Here is a 24,609-nt window from a genome sequence, read left to right as displayed (position 1 = left end):
TATTCAAAAATAGTTACCATACAACATAGAGTAAGCACCAGGTATCAGCAATGCAGAGAGAATGAAGCTCTGACACATCAGGGTTTTGAACACATTTTTGTAGCTAACACGTGATCGGCCTCTCTAGGAAGATGATTTACTGTTCCTCATTTGTCACACTTTACAAGTTCTGAGTTCTCTGCTGCAGTCCTGAGTACTCATCTGTGTTTTCTACAACATTGTTTTTTTATCCTTTCCACAATGACAGTTCATGAATACTGGGCTTAGGAAGCCTGCATGAAAGGTACAAAATGAAGTAAACTCTTTTTTAAAATTTATTTATTTTATGTATACTATAGTTGTCTTCAGACACATCAGAAGAGGGCATCAGATCCTATTACAGATGGTTGTGAGCCACCATGTGGGTTGCAGGGAATTGAACCCAGGAACCTCTGGAAGAGCAGTCAGTACTCTTAACCACTAAGCCATCTAACCACTAAGTTGAAGTAAATTTTTATCTTTGCAAATGAATTAGTTAACATTATAGTATTCATCTGAATATCATGCATAAAGTTTATCTTACATAACCAATTTAATGAATCTTTCCTTTTGCACATTCAGCCAAATAACTCTGTTTTTGTCCAGAATCCCACATTTCATCTGTTTTGTCTCCGCAGTGTCCTTGGCTGTCTTAGCCATAATTTTGTAGTTCCCCAAAGTTTGAATTGCCTAGTGAGTGCTCCCTTTTGATTGCAGTTGCATTCATGTCCCATAGAATGTTCTGTTCCCAACAGAGAGGGGTGTTTTGCCCTGTTAGTGAATCACATTCAAGAAGTTCATGACACAGATGCCCCCACTACTGATGACAGAAGCTCACCACCCCCTCACTCTGAAGCTATGTCTGTCTGTCTGTTTTTAGTAAATATCTTGTAGGAAGTTGTACTTACGAATATCCTGCTGGGGTTGACTGACCTCACACTCACACACATATGCCTGCCTCTGCCTCCTGAGTACTGGAGTTAAAAACATGTGCCACTACATTCTACCCTTGTATTATTTTCTTTTTTTAATTAATTAAGTTATTTTACATCCCAACAGCAGTTTCCCCTTCCTCTTCTCCTCCCATCCCCCTCCCCCCATCCTCTGCATCCACTCTTCCTCCATTTCGCCAGAAAACAGGAAGTCTTCCAATGGATATCAACCAGCCCTGGCATTTCAAGTTTGCAGTAAAACTAGGCGCCTCCTCTCTTATTGAGGCTATACGAGGCAACGCAGTAGGAGGAGAGGGACTCAGAGGCAAGCAACAGAGTCAGAGACAGACCCTGCTCCCACTGTTAGGAGTCCCATATGAAGACCAAGCTGCACAACTGTAATACATGTGCAGAGGGCCTAGGTCAGTCCCATTGAAGCTCTCTGGTCGGTGGTTCAGTCTCTGTGAACCACTGTGGACCCAGGTTAGTTGATTCTGTGGGTTTTCTTATAATGTCCTTGACCTCTCTGGCTACTACAATCCTTCCTCTCCCTCTTCTGCGAAACTCCCCAAGCTCCACCTAATATTTGCCTCTTGATTTCTGCATCGATTTCCTTTGGTTGCTGGGTGAAACCTCTCTGATGATGATTATACTAAGCTCCTGTCTGCAGTATAGCAGAGTATCATTAACTATGTCAGGGGTAGGCTCCCTCTCATGACATGGATCTCAAGCTGGACCACCTCCTTGGCCACCACCTCAATTTCTGCTCCATCTTTGCCCCTGCATGTCTAGTAGGCAGGACAAATTGTAGGCCTAAGGTTTTGTGTCTGGGTTGGTGTCCCAATCCTTCTATTGAAGTCTTGGCTGGTTATAGGAGATGGCTGGTTCAGGCTCCATGTTCCTCTTTGTTAGGAATTTTAGCTAGGATCATCTCTTAGATTCCTCAGTTTCCATTGCCCTAGGTTTCTAGTTCATCCCAAAGATGTCACCCACACCCCCAGTTCCAGTTGTCTCTTCTGGTACTCTCCCTTCATCTTCCCTCCACCTGATCCCATACCCACACCTCGCAGTCCACTCCTTACATCCGCCCATAATTTCTGTTCTGTTTCCAATTCTCCATGAGATTCAGTGTCTTCCTTTAAGCCCTCCATGTGGCTTAGCTTCTTTGGACTTATGGATTATAACATTTACTCTATGGCAAATATCCACTTATAAGTGAATATATACCATGTTGGTCTTTCTGAGTCTGGGTTATCTCACTCAGAATAATCTTTCTAGTTCCATGCATTTGCCTGAAATTTTCATGATGTCATTGTTTTTAATAGCTGAATAATACTCCATTTTGTAAATGTATCACATTTTCTTTATTCTTTGGTTGAGGAACATCTAGCTTGTTTTCAGTTTCTTACTCTTATAAATAGAGCAACAATGAACATGATTGAGCAAGTGGCCTCATGGTGAAGTAAGGATACATGTACATGTATGTACATGTGTTATTTTCAACATCTATTGGAGGTATATAATACCTAATACAATTAATACTCTTGATTTTTTTGTCCCGTCATTCTGGAATTATACAGTAAGGAAGAATATTCTCCTCTTCTACTTTCATTTCTTATATGTTTAAGCAAGTACACTCCCAAAGTACTTGTGATATTCTTTTAAGTAAGATGTTTGCTGTTGCTGTCATTATTTGTTTTTCAGAATGTCCCAGCTTGGCTAGGAAAAGCCACTCAGGATGCTGACTCTTTCACATTTTCCTGCTATTGTATCTTGTGCTTTAGTCTGAAATCTGGGTGCTTGCTGTACTCCGTCAGCCCTCTTTATAAGCAAAGCAAGAGAACTGTAAGGATGCTCACACAAATAGTGTCTGGGTTTGGTGGCTGTATATGGGATGGATACCCAGTTGGGGCAGTCTAAAGTTCATTGATACAGTTCTTAGCCTAAAGATCAAAATTATACTTTGACTTCTTTAATAACAACTGGTAAGATAAATGTATGCCACATATCACATGATTCAGTGTATTTTCTCTAACTCACATTAATTCTGAAAACACAGCATTTCATCGTCAATCTGGTATTTTTTCCTTTTTGTTCTAATGTAGCTCATAGAGATGGGTCTCCAGCTGGCTTAGTCCAGCTATGAGCTAAAGTCCTGATTCTTTAGTTTCCACTTCAGGAGTGGCAAGAATTACCTTGCAGGCTTATGTGCCTCCACTAATCCATTGTTAGAGGTTGCAGTGGATCAAACCTAGAACCTCTGGTATCTGAGGGCCAGTGCACTATCAACTGTGCTACATCACCAGCTTCACACATGTTTCTACAAGTGTACCTCTATATTTTAGAATATTTTAGAATAAGAGAATAAAATAGCCAAGTTACATTCAGTGGGGGAAATGTGGGAAAATATCCATGTACAAAAGGGGGAAATATGAAAAAAAAACTATCTTTTAAATGAAAAAATAGTATAACTATGAATGTACTGGGTCTGGATCTCATTAGCAAATGATTTCCAGTTTGTGGAGGTTACTTGTGAAAATATGTGGTTCCCAGAGAATCAAACACCATAGAGGAAGGTGAATGTGTTTACCTACTGCCCACTAGAATGGGCTTGGGGGTAGGAATGCATTGAAAAACGTTGCTGTCATCTGAATGAGTGGGGGTTAGTCTTTTTAGAGCCAAGTACAATTAGCAGTGAAAGTAGTCCAGGTATTACCAAGCTTAAAAAAGAAGTACTTGGTGTAATCCTTAATACAATACTTGTAAGAATGTTTTGATATTGCAAATGTTAGGTGAATTTGGTGTATTCTTAGTTAAATCCTTTCAAATGTTAAATGCTTCTAATTAGACAAAATGGGATTTTCTTTAAGTAGGTGACACAGTAAGTTTCAGAAGATCTTGCCAGATCATTTTGATAAAAGTAAGATAAGTGGATTATATGTAAACAATATGTCTGGTTTGAAGGTCTGTGTCAGGTGATACCAGGTTTCATATCTAAGGTATACTGGGAACTTCTGATAGTTGTAACATTACTAACTGGGAATATGACTAGGATCCATTGTAGCTTTGTAGGCAATATCCATTCATCACAAACAAAGAAAATAAATATTTCCATTTTTTTCTTTCTAATTCTTTAATAGGAGATGGTAAGGTAAGAAGAGTGTGTGTGTGTGTGTGTGTGTGTGTGTATGTACATGTGTATGTGTGTTTTTCCACAACTTAAAAGATTTTCTGCTGCCTAATTGTGAACTGTCAACATGTGTAGTATGTCTGCTAAAAACATGATGTGACCTTATGAAACTGGTAAAAGGTCAGGACTGTGTCTAATTCAGACTGCTTTCTTCACTGGGCAGACCAAGAGGCCCTTCTTGCTCTAGAAGCTAGCTGAAGACTTGCTCTAAAGGATTTAAAGCAGATCAGGCTGCATGAACTTAATCATTTATTATAATTAACCATTATAATGAAAAGATCCTCACTGCAGTGGACACTCAGTCCAAATGGTCAGAGCTACATCTTAACTCTTCCGTACTTACTAGGGATGTAACAGAGCCAGCGGGCTTAACACCTCCCAGAATAGTACTAATGTATATTTAATACAAATGTGTAAATAACGGTGTCTAATACCACCTTTATTTACTACTGTGAAGTTACAAGCAGTCTCCCTTTGGGGACTACATTATAATTCTGAAGGCTGTTTTTCCTCCTGGGTAACTGTACCTGTAAGCGTTTGTAAGGCAGTTCAGGGCTGGTTTATTGACAGTGCCATGCTGTTGTGAAGGCTCATTGTATCCCCAGCTCCTGTCCTCACACCCACAGAGCAACCCTTTTCCCGGCTGGGGCTTTAGGAAATGAGTAATGCTTAACCCATTTGTGTGATCAATTCACTTAAGCAGCTACTGTGAAATGTTAATCACAACTTTAATTTGTACTGCATTAGCATTTTGATTAACTTGTAGGCTTGCTAGCACACTTGAAGCGCTTTTACTCATAGTTACAGCTCGGAAATGACTTTTTGATTAATTAAGTTTGTTAGACAGCAGCTGAGCTTCCTGAATGCTAACCTTCTGGGGGTCAAAGTTCAGAAGAAAGTTACTATGAACAACTGTTGCTATTGAAAAAAGATCTTATAAATGTACTTTCACCTTTTTAATTATTGATAAAATATTGTATCCTTACTTCCCATGACCTGATCCTTTAAATGAGCGTGCCTGTCTCTTCCAGAAAGCTATTCTCAGGGGTCTTCCCATCTTTGCAAAACCTCCAGGAGCTCGTGAGCTGAGCAGTGTGTTTGCTCACAGTCTTAACAGCCGAAGTTTTAATAAGCTCCTACGCTGAGTTCCTAGTTATGTTTATTTGTGGGTTTTTTTCTTTCATGAGTTTTTTTATTTGAGAATAGTCCATATTTTCAATGTTTTGTAAAACCTTCCTGCTCTGAATGTACTCAGTCTAGTCTGATCTTGGAAGCTAAATAGAATCAGCCTGATCCATCCTTAAGTGGGAGATTTCCAGGAAGGGTTGCAAGGATTCCCTGAATATCCTCACATATGTTACTACAGTATATTTATTACAATTAATAAGCTGATACTTATGTGTTATTATTAGCCAAAATTCATAATCATTCATAGTCCTTTAACATTTAACACTATCTTTTCTTCCCCTATTCATACTGTCATTGAGGATACCGCATGAATTAATCTGACTTCCCTTTCTCTCTTGGTCTGTCTTAACTATGAAAGTCCCTCCAACTTTCTTTGGTCTTATGAGCTTTCTGTAGTGATTTGCATTCCCATGATGTTCCACTATTAACTTCATTTCTCTACATTAATGTAATTTTCTTTCATTCTGGATGAAATAAATCTTTTAAAATCTAATAAGAGAAAATTATCTTTATGTTATTCAATTTGGGCAGAAGTGGCACCATGGTCTGTCATTTCAGCTGTGGTCCTGGTGATTTTAATATGCTTGTGGTCTCGACTATGAAAGAGATGGTGCAGGGAGAAAGGTTTGCTGACAGGGAGGAAGAATCTAGGACAAGGTGAGGTCTACAGAGTGCTGCAGCAGGAGCACAGGGCTGGAGCGTCACATGCTGGACTCTGCACATTTTATAGCCCATACACTGACAAATTTCTTTAAAAGAAGTTTAGTTTTGGGGAGAAATTTTTAATAATAGACCTTGTACTTTTCTTTTACTATTCTGTTTAAAGTATATATGTCAGTGGTTGTGTTTGTTAGGTTGTGTTAGTGCCTACTATTTTTATCTTGGATTCTTTTATTCCAGAATGAGTTTTATTTCAAAAAATATAAGGGCCTGAATATCAGACATTGAGATGTAGCTATATGGATTAAAACTAATTCAAATATTTTGTTTTCAAAACTTGTATTATCAAAATGTATTTGTAAAGACAGTAATTATTTAATGACATCATTTTGTTTAAATTTAATGTTCATTTTCTATGTTTGGGAAAGAAGAAATGTGAGCCAACTGAAATCCTTTTTGAAATAAGACAAAATATGTGTAAGTCAGCAGAGGTAGTGAAGTTTCATGCAGAGAGCACGGGTGTGGAATTGGTTCCATCACTCTTGTGGGTGTTATTACATATTGACTGACTTATGTAAGCTTCTGTTTCCCTGTTGGTCTCACAGTTGCTATTGGTAAGGATTTAACTAAGCTATTTGTGAATGTGTTATATACTTTGTACAATACTATACAAATATTTGCATCATAACATTTGCACACAATATGGCTTTATATAATTCACTATTTGGGTGTTTTCACGATAATTGCAAGAGATTCCTATTACTTAATATAAATTTAAATGTTCGCTGTTTAAAGTATAATCCTTAGTCATAGAAGATGAAATGAAAAATATTTGGATAAATTGATTTTTTTCTGCCACTAAAAAAACCAGTTGTGTTTAACTGTTCAGATCAAACCTGAGAAGATTAGGGAATTCTGTGGTGGATTTATAGTAAATGTTGAGCCCACGAGGTCTGTCTACATCTTCAAGCATGCCTATGACTAAACAAATTTTCCTCTCGAGATTGTTCATTCTGTTTTCCTTTACCTTTGCATGCCACGAATCACTTCAGGAATCCTTGAAGATGAAATGCCTTTGGTATGCATACTCAGTCTTTTCTGAAGTCTGCCTCTTTGGTTCATCTTCTTTCTGGTCTTGCTCCCTCACTCAGACATAGGCAGACCCAGGAGAATTCTGCCTAATTCAATTTTCTCTTCTCTGAAACTCACATGGAACAGTTCTTCCTGTCCTGTAGTGACAAAAGCTAGCTTCCTCTTGTGTCTTCAACTAATTCCTTCTAGGGAGCCAGCTTCTGCTAGAAATACATTAGATTTCTTCTTTTTTTTTTTTAATCTGTTTCCTAAATGAAATCTTTTCTCGCACCTTCCTCAAATAGTATTCATAGTGTCCCTTTGCCATCTTCAGCTCCATCATAGTGGCTTCAACAGTTGTTTTTTTAAACATCATAATCACCTGCAACCCACACTCCTGCATATGAATGATGTCAAACTGCCGCACCCAGAAGCTGAATAATCTCATTTGGATCTCTTCTCTCACAATGCCTTTATCAGTCAACTTGACTGAGCATTTCTGGTTTTGTAATCAGGATTTTTTTCTCCCCTTCCTGTTCTCTTAGTTTAGTCTCTGGCCCCTTATGATTGTACCTAAACCAGCCACTTCAACACTAGTGTCAGAGTGTGCTAATGTCTTGTACCATCATGGGTAACTATCAACATCTGAGTTCTCTGCCTTCAGGTCAGAATTACTCACTATTGCAAGAAATAATGTCCAGATACTGTTGAATCCACAACAGACTCATGCTGTTGAAGGCAGGGCTATTCCAGGATTTTTTCTATCATTGATCCTACTTAGTTTTTCTAAATATTTTCCTGTTCCCTTACATTTTTTTCCTCCTAGCAAGAAGCATTACCTTCAATCTGCAGAGATTTCCTTTCTTTTCTTCTGATTTTCTTTGTGAAATCTTCTATGATCAAGAAAAGTCCTTTTCTGAAACCCCTACACACACTATCAGTAGTAACCCTCATCCCCTGACTGCAGAATGGTCTGCCTAGTTTTTTTGGTGTTTACTGAACATAACCTTAGAAATACTAGTGTCTACCAAAAAAGTTAGAAAATGAATGTTATAGAAGCAAATGGGTAGTACATCTGTATACAAAAGGTAGAACTCTTTAAAAGTGACAGATCAAACGCAGTTATTCAGCTGTGGAAAATGAACCTTGATAATTAGCTAATTTTCCCAGAACCTTGCAGTTAGAACAGGTCTAACCATTGGGCTGTGTCTGTCATAACACACCAGCTGTAAACCAGTGTCAGGTGTCAGTGAATTGCACTGAAGTCTGTACCCATCATCCTTTTTACTTTCCACTTCCATATCTACATATTCCGCCTGCCATAGCATGAAAAAATTGGAAGAATCCCATCCGTGCTGAGCATAGCCTTTTTTCTCTTCTCATTACTGAAGCAGTGCAGTTTATTAGGTATCCTAAATAATGTTATATATAAACACTACCATTTTAAATAGGAAATATCTAGAAATGTTGGCATCTTTCATGGATCCTGGAACCCTTCTGTGACAAATACTGAAATAAGATTTTATTTGCTTTCATTGAGGAACATCTTTGGAGTTCCATTTGATCTGATATGCACATTCCTTATAAGATCTGTTGTACTGAATTACAACACCACTCAAATCTACACATCCTCCACTTTATTCTGAATTTCATAGGCTTTATACTACACTAATTACAGTAATACCTTTGGAGCTAAGCTCCCCAGAACTTGAATCCTAACCAGACATATTTTCTAAAACGTTGTAGTCTCAGATATGTTTCTTTCTCTCTCTGAGCAACAAACTCTTCATCTATAAAATGTATTTAATTATGTGACATATTTAATGTCACATAAAAAATTGCTAGTAGACTGTTTGACAAATAGCAAGCATTAGCAAATGTCTGTTCTAATCCCAGTGTCCTAGAGGGCACACTCAAATGGCCCCCAGTGTCATCCTTCCTATCTCTCTGGTCTTGCATCTACCCTACTCTTGTATTGATGCCTTGACTAGCTGTGCCGCTCATTGTAACTTTCTGGTTACCCTCTTTTGTCCTAGATTTCTGAGGTCTCCTGTAGCCTGTACTCCCTGTGGATCTTATTTTCACTTCAATAGCCCACCTGGCTTCATAGTTCATCTCCACTAAAATGTGTCCAAAAATTATTTTGTCAACTCCCAGCTCACCTCTCTTCAGTAAATAACTGACATTCTTACTGTTTCTACGACGATATGGTTTTAATTGTCCAATTTTATAAACATAAATTCATTGCTGGAAGTCACTCCATAACACTCCACCCTAACAAGGCATGGAAATGGATTCCAACCTGTTAAGAGAACATCGTACAAACACTCACCCACCCATAGTTTTCTCTGTACTAAGAATCATCATAGCTTTCTCCTCAATGTGCCAAAATTACCTTCTGTGGTTGGCTATCTTCTCTGTGACACACTCTGAAGTCACCTGAGAAAGATTACTGAAGGAAGTATGGCCCAGAGTCCTTCCTCTGTTCACTCACATGCTGCCAGGACCCTCCAGTCTCCCATCCTAGCACTGTCAGTTACAGACGTCTGAACAGTAGTAGCATGGACTTCCCACTCCACATGACTTCTTTTAGTTGGTCCTGCACAACAGGATTAGTCCTTTGCCTTGTCCCTTGATTTTCTTGTAATTGCAAACCTCTCCTGATGCCCAGCCCATGCATCTGCTCCTCTGCTCCTCCCACCCTGTATAGAAGTGGGCATCAAAAAGATGAAAGGAAATCCCTGCTAAGGAGGCTGGGGGAAGTACTGTTCTATGATGTTTAAGTAAGTCTCTGTTCATTAATGTCCTTTATGTTGCAGACAGCTGCTGGGTCCTAGTGTTCTCATGTTGTATAGTTTCTCTTTGCTCCCATAAAACATCTTCTGGATTCAGTAATATAAAACAACGTTCTTTTAGACGTCATAAATGGGATAAAATTGGTATCCAAGCCAGGCTGTAGTCACACATGTCCTTAATCCCAGCACTCAGGAGGCCTGGTCAACAGAGTATGTTCCAGGACAGCCAGGGTTCCATAAAGAAACCTTGTCTCGAAAAAAAAAACAGGGAAAAATAAAAAGCAATTGAGATCTATGTCTGACATCAAAGTTTGTGTTTTCTTTCATATTGCCTTTAATAGAGTCAATAATTTAGTCATACTGTTATAATCATTATAGTTGGATTTTTTACTTTAATAAAACAAATATGTATTGAATACACTGTGTTAAAACTAGAGTTACAAAGAATGATTCCATATTGTCATTACAAGGAGTCTATAGTTTACAGGACAATGTGCAAACAAAGAATCCCAATAAAATAGAATCAGGTTCCTTGAGAGTAAAAGCAGAGGAGGCAAGTAGGCCCATACCTGTCTGGAAGAATCAGAGAGGCTTCAGAACAGGAATTTTCACATGTGTAAAGGGAAAAGAAGAATATTCATTTTTTAAAATTTAACAGCTGATGTGTGGCAAATACCAGTCATTTTGTATTACTCCACTGAGAGCATAGTGGGCAAAGTGACAAGAGAGAAAAGAGAGACAGTAGATATAGAGGTACTTTACAAAGATGTGTGCCTGTTTTGGTTTAAGACGTAGTGCAGTGTCATTGAACATATCTAAGTAGAAGAATGGGCTGATTAGGTTTACCTCTTTAGAAATTCATTTTAGTAAGAAAATTAAGTATTAAAGAAAATTGGATTAGAATGAGAATAAATGGAGGCTTCTGAGACAATGAAGCTAGGGGCTAAGGAGTGAAAAAGAGCAGTAGCACTAGGCCGTGCTTGACAGACAGCTTTGTAGCAGTGTTTCGTTCTGCACATTTGTGCAGTTGCAAACCCTTCATATCATCCCTTTCTTTTCTTTAATTTAAAGATGAGTTTCAGTTCAAGATAGGACTTTTCACTTTACATAAGCACTTACTTTGTGTGTTTTTGTGTTGTTTTATTGGTGGGTGTGGGTATGTGTGTTTATTTTCACATCAGGATCATACAATAAAAATTTGTGGAGAACACTCATAAATTTTATGAAATCTTTCAACTTCATACTGAAAACTTCAAACTTAAAAAAAATGGCTAATTCATCCAACTGTAGATGTGAGCTTTTGTTCTAGAATTTATTTTTAGTTAAGTTACAAACAATCAAAAGTAAATGTCTTTGTTAGTCCTCATTTTATAAGTTCTAAAAGCATCATTGTATTGCATTAGTACAGTTGCTCATACCTTTTTTCTGTTCAGAGTTCCAAACAAGTTCATGTGTACCTGAATGTTCACGTGTGCTCATACGTACATATATACATATACATGTATGCAAATATATTCTATCTATATCCAGGCTTTTGCTGTATAGCTAGCAGCCCAACAGATGCTAATAACCAGTTTGATCATTCTGTCATACTGAGCATCATATCCAGAGACCCTGGTCCATTTCCCTATACTGTTCATAAGAAGATTGTTAATTTAACTTGACCAGTTTTTCTAAGTATTTTTTTTTTATGAATTATAGAACATGGGTGGAAATTTAAAGCTTGGATGAATATGTGCATACTAAGTTCACAGAGTGGGTAGCATGGCACATATCTTAAAAAATGATTTCTAAAAACAGTCTTTGCACAACATTTTATTATATCTTACTGTCAGTAGGATATTTACTATTAAAATATCATTGCAGTAGTTTGATAATTATATCCCAAAACAAGTTAGTAAAATCTAAAACTGTATAATGTAATTTCCAGTATATTAACTTACATGTCTCTCAGTCAGCATGCTGCAGAATCTAATTTAATTGAAATCACTTTGCCTGTGTAAACTTCTCCTCTGTTTAAATAAGATTTCACTGTTTAGTTTTGCCTTAAGCAAATGCAGCCTTTTGTTTGTCCATAAAACATTAGATTAGATGTATAGGCTAATATGGATAGCTGCCATCACTGCACATAAACCACAGGCAGTTTCCCATACAGTGGGGCGTGTTGTCGTTAACAGTGAGTCAGCCTATAGCTTTTACCTGCTCTGTCAAGAAAATATATGTTCAGTAAGAAAACCTATTTCCCAGTTACTGATTTTACATTTGTAAGACTGAAATTTACATTTTAAATGTTCTAGATTCAGTGAGTTGGGCAAGTATTTACTCAAAAAAAGTACATTTTTTTTTTTATTGGAGAAAGAACTTTTTTCACTTCTTCAGTGCTTATATTTGACCCTCCTGTGGGGGATTCAGTTTGTTCCTGCACTCAACTATAGCTTGCTTTTTAGTACCTATTCTGATACATAGGAATGTTAAGATATAATACTTGATTTTCCTACTTGTTGTTGTTGTTGTTGTTGTTGTTGTTGAAGATAACATGATTCCTAGTGGAGAGAACAAGTGTCCTGACAGACTTGCTGCATGATCTTCCCTATGCAGGCAATGCTGGATGTGGCTGCGAGCCAGGGATGGCTAGTGACTGCCCTGAATATCACCCACCTGATTCAGATGGTCATCCAAGGCCGATGGCTAGAGGACTCTTCTCTTCTTACAATACCAAACATAGAACAGCACCATCTTCACCTTTTCAGGTAATTGTTTTTCGTTGTAATTATTTTAATTTAAAAACAGTCTGGTTTTTTGGTTTGGTTTGGTTTTTGTTGGAATAGGGACAGGGGCTGCCAAAATCTAACCCAATGGTTCAACATGCCATGCTTGATCCCCACCACTGTGTTCCACACTAGCCACAAAGGCAGCGTTCTCTAAGTGCTCGTAACCACTGCAGTTTCATGTGGTGCCTAAACATTAATTCTTGCAGGTTAAAAATAATGATTTTGCAGAGAGAGAAAAGTGTGGCCTGTGTGATAATATCCTCCCTTGGAATTGGACTTCCAGCTCTAAGAGGAACAGAAAGTTTAACTTCTTCATATTTAAATCTTTCCCCTTAGCAGCTTTGGTTGGTTTTGTCTGTTTCAATTGAATTTATTCCCTTACAGTAATAGTTTACATTTAAGAAGACATTAATAACTCAAATTCTGATTTTCTATTATTATTTGGAATCAGCAATCTGTTTTCAAATGAAAATTGTACATATATGAAATGTTTATAAATGTTGCTTTATATTCGAGGAGCTCAAATGTGCATAAAAAAAAGAGTTTATGTTAGCATCAAACTTCTTACCCTTAGGTGTCATGTAATAGTATAAACACTTTAGCCAGAGGGAAAACAATACATATACATGAATGTTGGCAGTGTTTAAATGAAATATTTCCTTCACACCAGTGTTTTACATGAGTTGAGAGACACTTTTAAGCCAAAATGTCATTTTGTCTTCATACAATCAACAAAACAGTCTGCATCATACTTGCCATTGTGTGCGTTTGTAAACCTGTCAGCTGGGAAAGGGACTGCAGTCAGGTACTGTAAATACAGATAGTAACAAATCCTCAGGCATGGGTACAAATGTAACTCAGTTGATAAGAATGCCTGCCTAGCAAGCAAATAGCCCTAAGTTTAATACCTAACAGTATATAAATCAGTCCTATTAGTGTACAGCAATCATGAGTTGAAGGCAAAAAGATCAGGAGTTCGAAGCCATCCCTAGCCACATATCAAGTTGAAGGTTAGCCAAAACAAGAGACCCTGTCCAAAAAAAAAAAAATCCAGGCATACATGAAGTCCCTTAAGTAAAGTCTCTTTTCACTCAAATATTGGGCCACATAACTCCAAGATGAGTCGACCATGTGATTGATATCCCTGAAACACACATGCTTAGTGCAAGCCATACTAGTAGCTAGTGATAAGAGGCGGAAGACATCCATGTGTGGCTTGACTGTCTCAGGATCCTTTCCCTGCATCATTGAATGTTACAAAACCTAGATTTCAACCTGGGGCCTAGCAAGTTCAATCCAGTTTTCTAGAAATCCTTAAGAGTATGAGTATGATTTAGGTTTCATCTCTGTCTTATCACTAAGATCTAGGTGGCCTGTGTTTATGTAAATACCCACTGTCTGTTAAACCCTAAATATTTACTGAGCTCATGTATGACTTAGTTTTCATGTTTCATATAGTGGTAGTGATAGCTTCGAGAACATACTGTGTGGTATCTAAAAGTTAGCATAGTAGCTTACAAAATGTATATTTACTTTAAAGAAGCTGTTAAAACCACTGTCATCATCTGACTATGAAAGAATTATTTTATTGGTGTATATTATTTTATAGGAAATGGAAATCACCTGTAAAGAGCCCACATGCTAAGTGCCGAACATCCATTGAGTGCCTTCCTGAGCTGATCCATGCCTGTGAAGGGAAAGACCATGTGTTCAGCTCCATGGTAGAAAAGGAGTTACAGCCTGCGAAAACAAAGCAGGTATACCCAGTTCCTCTTCCTATTGAGAGTTTCCTAAGAACACAGCCTTTTCAACAATGGGATCATAAAAATTTGGTAACAGTAAAGAGTTTCTGAATAAATAATGATCAAAAACTAATTGAAGATCAAACATTTAATGCATCTGAGGCGTTCTAGGCAGTGCTCACCCCAATTTCATCTCGCAACTTCACCGCAGCCTTGGTTCTAGATGCACAGTATGCACATGTGGCATTGTGTAAGCTGTAGTGCCCCACAAGCCGGGGAATATTACCTCAGGTTAAAGTTGAGACTGTTGTATCTTGCCATATTTTACTGTACATGCAAAGTTTTCTAACTTTGTATGTACAGAGTCTCTTATGAAAACATAATGGTATAATTACAGAGAGCAAAGACTTTGAATTTCATTTTGGAGGGTTTGTGACTCAATATATATATAATCCCCTCAATTGCTTGTTTATGTCTTATGTCTTACTTTAATCAATATTTTATTCCTAAATTATAAGATACTCTTTCAAACAATCAAACTAGATGACTTATATAGAGGGCTAAGTTGATGCTGTAAAAGGCAGAGTAAGTCATCTAGCCAATCTTTTGGAAACCAAAAACATGAATGAATGATGCCGGAAATATTTAGCTGTACTTTTAAGTTATTAGCATTTTATCTTGAAGTTGTAAAGTAAGTATTCAGGAGTTCATCACAATTGATGTATTAGTCTGAAACTTCAAGTACTGAGAGGAACTTCTATACCATTTCTCTTTTATTTTCAAAGCAAAACTTTAAAGCTAGACTTGGTAAAAGTGTAACAGTCATGAATGTCTGATTGTTCAGTTTCTGTTGAACCCCAAATTGACACAAATCATTATGTAAATATTCATGATAAATACCTATCTTTCTAACAAAATTACCATCAAAATTATGAATAAAAACATCTTTAAATTCAAAAAAGACTACTGTTAGCAACAACAGATTTCTCACATAACATACACTGATTTCAAGCCAAGTTTTAGATGTGACGAAAAATTAGGACATTGTTATAATTAGTTGAGGGAGAACTCAGAAGTAAACTTACTTAATTTATTTGCATAAATTGCCATTCTGTTATCTTTAAAACCAAATGCAAATTGGCTCTGTCTGATATGATGATGGTTATTTGGCTCAAAAGTGCTTCAATTTGCAGAGCAATCTGGTGTCGGCTCTGCAGTGAGGCGATCCCAGGTAACATACAAATCCTGAATTATTCCAGAAATTAGTATGTTTAAAGCATCAATTTAAGTGCTAATTGCAGTAGTAATGAGAAAAAGCAGTACGACTGTGAGATTTGCATCTCCTACCCCATCAGTATGCCTGGAACGGCTGCTGGCTGGCAGAGGATTTGGCTTCTAATTAAATAATTGTATGCATGGCAGTGATCTTGCCTGATTCAATAGATGAAGATTAATCCTCAGATAAATATGTTTGGCTGGTATTGAAATGTCTGAGCAGTTTCTTTAAAAATAGTTCATAATATATAGGTAGATGATAGGTAGATGATAAGTAGGTAGATAGATAGATAGACAGATAGGTAGATAGATGATAGCTGTTTATACATACACACATATATATATGTGTGTATATATGTGCATATATATACTCAGTAAATGTATACACATTATAGACTGAAAATAATTAATATTTCCAAAATATTTAATACATATAAAATCCAGATAAGACTTTTAAGAGCATTGTAGAGTAAAATTCATAGAGTTGCTAAAAACAGAAAACATTGTATCAGTGACTAATTTTACTGTGTGAGTAAAAATAATAATAATAAAGTTTATATGTGTTATTAAATAAGTACCCAGCTGATATTTATGTGTCTCCTTGACCGTGTTTACATTCTAACCAATCAGTAGTGCAGTTTCTCTGCTCCATGACTGCTGATTCTGGCAGGGATTTGTCTATCATGTGTACTTAAACTACATGCTAAAGCTATTTCAGAATCTAGTTCTAGGCATAATTTCAAATTCACAAGAAAAAGTTATAGGATAGAGGTTACACTGAAAATCTTCATTGAACTAACTTTTTTGTTGGTGGTGGTGTTTTGTTTGGGGCGGGGTGGGGTTGGTTTTGTTGTTTTAATTCCTGAGGATGGTTTGGCTCATCATGACTTTATTTCAATTATATACAGGGCTTTATTTTAATTACATATACTCCGCACCACTAAAACCATAGTGAACAAGCAATTAAAGTCTATAAGAAAAACTGTAATGTACACTAAGGACTCAAAAGAAACCAAAGTGAAAGTGCTCATGTAATTTTTAAACTACATTAGGAAGTATCTGTAAATGTTACAAAAGATGACAATTACCTTAGCACCTTGAGTTTCTTATGACATGGTTTCCAGGGGTCTAGATTTTTATTCATTCATTCTACATTGTTGAGCAATGTAGAATTTAAGTGTCTTAAAGAGGAAGAATAAAGTGGCAAAATATGTGTTGGTTTAATAACTGTTAGAATTTAAGTACTGTCAGAATATTAGTGCAAAAAAAATTTTCTAGGACCTCCAGAATTATAGGACTCCCTATAAATTATAGCTATTACACTATTTCACTATTCAGAATAAATTTAGAATGTTGAACACCCTCCAAAAACATGTATCATCATTATGTTTCATTAAGTTGCTTAAAGAAAGATAGTAGCATCAATTTCTTTTCAAGTTTTATCCCAGGTAATACTCTCCACATTAAAATTCATGCATAGTACCTGAAACAAAAATGTTACAGGTAAACATTTTTAATCACTTTTTAGTATGGCCAATAGTTACTCAATAAGTGGATATTAGCCCAGAAGCTCAGAATACCCAAGATACAATCCACAAACCACGTGAAACTCAAGAAGACGGAAGGCCAAAGTGTAGATACTTTGATCTTTCTTAGAGGGGGGAACAAAATATCCACAGAAGGAGTTACAGAGACTAACTATGGAGCAGAGACTGAAGGAATGACAATCTAGAGACTGCCCCACCTGCGGATCCTTCCCATATACAATCACCAAACCCAGACACTATTGTGATGCCAACAAGTGCTTGCCTGATAATAGCTATCTCCTGAGAGGCTGACAGTGCCCAACTAATACAGAGGTGGATGATAGCAGTCAACCATTGGACTGAGCACAGGGTCCCCAGTGAAGGAACTAGACAAGGACCCAAGGAGCTGAAGGAGTTTGCAGCCTCATAGGAGGAAGAACAGTATGAACTAACCAGTACTCCGAGAGCTCCCAGGGACTAAACCACCAAACAAAGAGTACACATGATTATAGGACTCAGGGCTCCAGCTGCATATGTAGCAGAGGATGGCCTAGTCAGTCATCAGTGAGAGGAGAGGCCTTTGGTCCTGTGAAGGTTCTATGTTCCAGTGTAGGGGAATGCCAGGGCCAGGTTGGTGAGCAGGGAGAGCAGGAGGGAATAGGAGGGTTTTTGGAGGGGAAACCAGGAAAGGGGAAAACATTTGAAATGTAAATAAAGAAAATATCTAAAAATTTTTTTAAAAAAAGATTAACAATAAAGATAAAAGTTTAGATCGTAATAAGTCTTTTTTCAGTTGATTAGGGAAAAAACTGAAAGTATTCTCTTTCCCCATATACAAATATAAAAAAAGAGCTAATAAAATCTGAGTAGATAAATGGGTCATATCATTGGCAGTGTCCTAGTAGTATAAAGCTGAGTAAAGTATAAAGGATCTCTGTGTAATTTCAACAGCTGCATCAACAGATTTCATCTCAAAGTTCGAAGGATGACTTATAGAAGCACACCATTTCTTAGTTGTTCACTGCATTTTCCACTAATAGTTCCTTTATTATTTGTCTTTTTCATTCAGGCGTGGAATTTCTTATCTCGCTTGCCAGTGATAAATGTTGGCATAAGTGTTAAAGGCTCATGGGATGACTTAGTTGAAGGACATAATGAACTCTCCATCTCAACTCTGACTGCAGACAAACGGGATGAAAACAAATGGATCAAGTTGCATGCTGATCAGGAGTATGTGCTTCAAGTCAGCCTACAGAGAGTCCATTTGGGGCTCCAAAAGGTTGTAGTATTTGGTTTCCATTCTCAAATATTTCACACCAAGTATTCACATGCACCACCACACATATCTTTTCTATTGCTAATGTGATCGTGTCATTCATGAATCCTGCTTTCTCAACTCGCATTAGCAGCGAGCATCAATCTTTTGAAATTAATCAGTTCTCCTCATGTGTCATTTTTATGTCAGCATAGCCCTCTACCTTACATTGCCTGTAGCACTACTCACAAGCAGATTCTTATAGCTGGACTGCTTTTAAAGGAAAGATTCCTTGGCCCCACTCCACACTAACCAAAACAAAATCTCCGAGATCTGATACCTTAGTGTCCCACAGGATTTTTAAGGACGTTAAACTCTTACAGAGCAGTGCCCTGGAGTATCTTGATGTGCATCAGCCTAGTGGGCTCAGGCCTTGCTTGATCAAAAGTATGCCCTGATGAATAAGGTTTCTACTAGCAGCTTTTGCTCTCCATTTCCACGCACAAAATGGGCAGTGACTTCGTATTGTTTTGAAATCCTAGTACTGTCCCTTTTGTTTGATTTCTAACAGAAAAAAAAATTATCAATATAAATTGTTCACCTCTGGCATTGCAAGGCTTTACTGTGAACATTTTCAGGCTTTGTAACTATCCCGAATTAGAAGTCTGTTAATAATCATACATGAAGAATAGCAATAATTGTAAAAATCAAATCATGGTGAAATTACCCTAATATTCCTCTTTTAAAAATAGATTTAGTTGTGCTAAAAAAAAAAAAAAAAAAAAAAAAAAAAAAAAAAAAAAAAAAAAAAAAAAAAAACAATTTGCAACTACCATTATTCAAAAAAAAAAACTACCTGCCTCTGGAACAATGTCAAGTCTAATGAAGAGCTTATTGGTATTAGTATATTTATGTCATAAGATCATTGTCTTACAAATAGATGATCTTTATAGAAATCAATACCAAAATAAACTTTAAGTGTTACATATATACATCCAATCATGGATTGTAACAAGTTATATATGGTACAAATTGCTAAACTTACAGTTTCGATTCCCCGGTGGGTGGTCCTGGAACATGCTTTGTAGTCCTTGTCCCTTTTCTGAAATGGTTTGAGGAGCTTGGTGTTAGTTCTTAAGGTCTGGCAGCATTCAGCAGGCGATCCATCCGAGCGGGCGCCTGGCTGTGTGTAGCTGGCTGTCTTACCACTCACTGCTTCCATCCCATCGATTGGCAGGTCACATGTCAGGAAAATTGTCCATTTCTTCTGTAGTTTCTTTCTAGATCTGTTGGAATTTGGGATTTTTTTTAATTTTTAGGTATGGCTGAATTTTACTGATACCTATTGCAGTATCCCGTTTTCATTTCTATTTTCAGCAGTTTGGTTCTTCTCTATAGCTCTGCTTTTCTCAAGATTTGTCAAGTTTATCTTGTTTATCTCTTCATAGATTCTGTTTCACTGCTTCTTTATATTGATTTCTTTCCTATTTCCATCTCATTCTTTTCTGCCCTGATAGTTATTCTTTCCATCTAATCTACTCTGAAGATTGACTTGTTCTTGTTTTTCTAAGACCTTAAGGTGCTTTATTAAGTCATTTATTTAATATTTTCTGATTTTTATTGTGGCTAGATATAGCGGTAAACTCCTCTCTTGGAACTACTTGAATTTTATTTAAGAGGTTCTGCTGTGTTCTACTTTCATTTCATCTAATTATAGTGGCTTTATAATTCCTCACCTTGTTTTTTCAGCCAGAGAATCTTCTGTTTCAATAATGTGTTGTTCATTTTTAGTGAGATTGTATATGTTCTTTAATTTCTCTTACTATTGATTTCTAGCTTTACTTTTTCTAGTCACAAAATGCAATAAATTACTTCAGTTTTCTTCTATTAATAATTTTTTTCCTGCTCTAATACATGGGCTATTTTAGAGAAACTTCTATGATCTTCGGAGACAAGCAGCATCTTCAGTATTTGATAGAAAATTCTCTACATGTGTCTTAAGTCTATTTGTTCTACAGTATCTTCAATTGTGGTTTTTGTGGTTGTTTCTTTTGTTTAGAGGATCTGACCAAAGTCACCTGCTGCTGTTAGTATATTGAAATTAACTTGCACCCCTTCGTTTTTGTTTATGAACTTGCATATATCAGTGTTTCCTATGTGTATCTTTAGCACTGAATATCCCCTTGGTGGATTGCTCCCTTTATTGTTGTAGAGTGACCTTCTTTACCTCTTCTCATTAATTGTAGTTAGAAAACTATTTTTTTCAGCAGTAGCCACACCTAGTAGATCACTTGTTTCATGAGCGTTTAGTCATATATGTGTGTGTGTGTGCGCACACACACGCATCCTTTCACCAAACTAAGGATGTGTATGTCTGATAATTAGATTTATTAGAGGCAACAAATATATGAATCTTTTGGGGGATACAAGAGACATGATATTGGATGTCTTCTTTGATCACTCCTAACCTTATATATTGACTCAAGGTCCCTCACTTGAACCCAATACTTACTGATTCAGCTCGTCTACCAAGTTAACCTGCAAGAATTCCTTGTTTCTGCTTAAGTGCTAAGATTTAAGTGGGCCGCTACAGGCACCATGCATTTATATGGGTCCTGACCATTCAAACTCCAGTCTTCATGCTTACCCAGCAAACTCTTTACCCACCGAGCTATCTCCCCAGGCCCTGGACTGATTTTTAAATCCAGTCTTCGATTCTTTTCTTTTGGAAAATTGAAACCATTAACATTCGGTTACTGTTGAAAGGTGTGTATTAATTTCTGTCATGTCACTGATTTTGTAATGTTTAGTGCTTTCTTATTGAAACTTATTAGAACTTTATTATTATTAATTTTATTAATTTTTTATTAGAACTTTCTTATTAGAACTGCTCTTCTAGCATGGTCTATAGTTTGCCCATGGGTGTGTTACCATGCTCTATACCAAAGGATTCTCTCAGCAAATCCCTTTAGTTTGTATTTTGCATGGAAACTTTTTCCTTTTTCCTTACTTTGACTCTAAAAAGTGCTGGATATTGTGGTATGGATTGACCGGTACTGTCTTTCAGAACTTAAAGTAGCCTCTTATATATTCTAGTAGGTTTTACATTTCCCTCCAGAAATCATCGGTTCTCCTGATGCACTCAGCTTTGTTAAGTGACTTGGTTCTTTCTTTTCATTTATACATTTAATATGTCAGCTCTAATATGGCATAGGAAAGGTCCTTTCTTGTCTGCTTGGCATTTTGAATGCCTCATGTATCTACATAGACATCTCTTTCCCTAAATTTGGAAAATCTGCTGTTTTTATTAAATATATTTTCTGTACCTTTAGCTCATCTTTCTCCTGTGACCCTAATTTATATATTTAGTCTTTTGATAATATCCCATAGATTTATTTGTGTTCCATTTATATTTTCTCATTATTTTTGTCATTGTCTGAGTATTCTAATTTGTCTAGTCCTGTAGTTCTGGTGTTCTGTCTTACACCTAATCCATTCTATTGGCAAATTTTTCATTGAATTTAATTGACTTATTGTGCTTAATTTTCAAAAAATTCTAATTGCTTTGAATATTTCTCTAATTTTAATTTCTGTGTTTTACTTTAGGAAGTGGTTAATGATGTGCATGTACTTATGCAAACAGGTGGAATTGATACCTGTGAGCTGTGTGGAGGCCTTGGGTGCTATTCCACATGAGCCATCCACCTTATTTTCCACGTCACTTTTTTTAGTAGGATGTCTTCCTGGCCTTAGGGCTTACTGAGTAGCTAAACTAGATCGCAAGCCCTGGGGATGCTCTTGTCTCCACCTCTCCAGTTCTGAAATTAAAGGCATGTACCACCATGCCCAACATTTTATACGTGGATACTGGAAATCCAAACTCAGATCTTCATAAGCTTTTCATCCACTTGAGTGCCTCTGGCACATCCTGTACTTTCTTCCTTAATTCATTCAGCAGCTTGTTTGAATTATTTTTAATGTATTCAGTGACATAAAATTATTTGATGACCTCAAGAATTTTATATCATTAAATATTCCTAGAATACTTCATTTAAATGATCTTTTGGAGGATTGTATCTAATTTTCTTTTCTTTGGAATCTGTAATTTTAGAATTGACCAGTTTTCCCAGAAATCACATTACCATGATTTTTTATATTTATTGTTTCTTTTTTGTTGGGACTTGACTGCTTGGGCCTAGGTCATTAGTTGGGTTTTGCTTTTTGGCTATTTGTTCATTTGTTAACTTGAAACCAAATGAGAAGGAATAGTAAAACATCCCGATAGATGTGCTGGAGTTGGTGGGTTTATGGCCTAGGAGTGAATCAGCATAACCTTGTAACCAAAGCCAGCAGAGGAGAAAATATAGCCATTTGTAACGTCTTATCTCTTTCTCTGGTTTTCAGGGAAAACATGAGAATCACGCAGTTACTCCTCGATTTCCAAAATTAAAAGACGAAGGATGGTTTTTGATATTAGGAGAAGTGGATAAGAGAGAGCTGATGGCTGTAAAACGAGTAGGATTTGTTCGAACTCATCATGATGCTTCCATCTCTTTCTTTACTCCTGAAACACCTGGAAGGTAAGCCAGACCTTATACAAGACAGTGATAGTGATCTGTCTATCCTGAAAAACCTTTGTTGATTAGAATTTGTACTAATGACCTTCTCCCCTACACCTCTATTACTGCTCATGCTTAAATATGTGTTCAAACTAATTCTTAATCCCAACTTTGCTTCATAAAATAAAAAAAGATTGGTAGGGCCTGTCAGAGGACAGCCATGCTATGCTGTGAACACATCATAGCATTAGTAACAGTGTGAGCCCTTGGCGTACCCCCATGAGCGGGATCCCACGTTGGGCCAGTCACTGGAAAGCTGCTGACCAAGACAGATGCAGATACTTAGACCCAACCTTTGCGCTGAAGTTGGGGACCCCTATAGAGAAGCTAGGGGAAGGGTTCAAAGAACTGAGAGGGAGGGTGATCCAATAGTAAGACCAGCAGTCTCAACTAACCCAGACCCCTGGGAGATCCCAGAGACTGAGCTACCAACCAGGAGCATAGAAGGGCTGGTCTGAAACCCCTGGCACACATATAGCAGAGGACTGCCTGGTCTGGCCTCAATAGAAGATGTGCCTAATCATTGAGAGACTTGAGGCCCTAGGGATGAGGAACACCCTCTCAGAGCAAAAGGTAGGGAGAATGGGGTGAGAAACTGAGGTTGGGGGGTGGCGGGGGAGTAACTGGGATGTAAATAAATAAAATAATTAAAAAATAAATAAACATTAAAACTTGGCTGCAAGTTTACACTTTATCATCTCCAGATTTTTTATTGGTGCATATTATATACAATAGTGCACTTCATACTCACTCACACGTATCCTGCACTTTGTCTTTATCTTTCAGATACATCTTTACCCTGTATCTCATGAGTGACTGTTACCTCGGCCTAGACCAGCAGTATGACATTTATCTCAATGTCACAAAAGCAAACATTTCTACAGAGATCAACACAAAGGACTCCGATGTCTTCACTGACTTGGCAGTATAGTGTCCTGACCCAAGCAGGCCATCTGAACAAAGAGACTGAGAGTCTTGGCTGCTCAGTCACGTGGACACGTCTAATTACTTAGAGTCTGCCTTGGCCGAATCAACGTCCAACCTCAAAACAACTAGGACATTGACAGAGGCTGCAGTGGTGATTCCAGCAATGTCAGCCACAGGGGCCTTTTAGGAGCTGCTGCCTTTGTGACAGACTTGTGGGTTTCTTTACATGTAAGATAAGTAAGCATATAGTATCATTTCTAAGTTGTGTATGTTGGAGGTGATAGTTATGGGTTATCAAACTTTGCATCTCATGATGAACTGTTTACATGAATACCAGCTTCTCCTTTTTCTATGGAAAATTACCTTGTGGTGTGACGGGTTAAAAGTTTAAGCAATTTAAAATATATAATTCTATGACGTGATACAAAGTTGATCTTATTAGCAAAATTCATACTTTGGTTTGATCACATGGAGAAATAGCTTCACAGATTTCTTATAAATGATAGTAATATATGTTATGAAATTATATTGCAGAGATCAATGATGATTTTTCAAAGACCATACACTGATCTTGGAAAATATGAACACTGTAACTGGTGGAAATAAAGTATCTAAAGTGCTCCTTCCAGACAAGCTACTC

The 24,609-nt window shown here is 37.1% G+C and overlaps 1 protein-coding gene across 2 annotated transcripts in view; it reads left to right on the top strand.

The window, feature by feature from the left end:
• Positions 1-24,597, top strand: part of Ascc3 (activating signal cointegrator 1 complex subunit 3) — a 267,615-nt gene extending 243,018 nt beyond the window's left edge. For both annotated transcript variants that reach the window (XM_031347189.1, XM_031347190.1), the window contains 5 exons: positions 12,453-12,604; positions 14,235-14,382; positions 18,238-18,447; positions 22,828-23,003; positions 23,829-24,597. In XM_031347189.1, coding sequence (XP_031203049.1) covers positions 12,453-12,604; positions 14,235-14,382; positions 18,238-18,447; positions 22,828-23,003; positions 23,829-23,973 — 831 coding nt within the window. In that variant the 3' untranslated portion in view covers positions 23,974-24,597. The remainder of the gene's footprint in view (positions 1-12,452; positions 12,605-14,234; positions 14,383-18,237; positions 18,448-22,827; positions 23,004-23,828) is intronic.
• The last annotated feature ends 12 nt before the right edge of the window (positions 24,598-24,609 follow it).

The sequence above is a fragment of the Mastomys coucha genome, unplaced genomic scaffold (assembly GCF_008632895.1).
Source record: "Mastomys coucha isolate ucsf_1 unplaced genomic scaffold, UCSF_Mcou_1 pScaffold3, whole genome shotgun sequence".
Lineage (NCBI taxonomy): Eukaryota > Metazoa > Chordata > Mammalia > Rodentia > Muridae > Mastomys > Mastomys coucha.
This window is presented reverse-complemented; position numbering and strand designations above follow the sequence as displayed.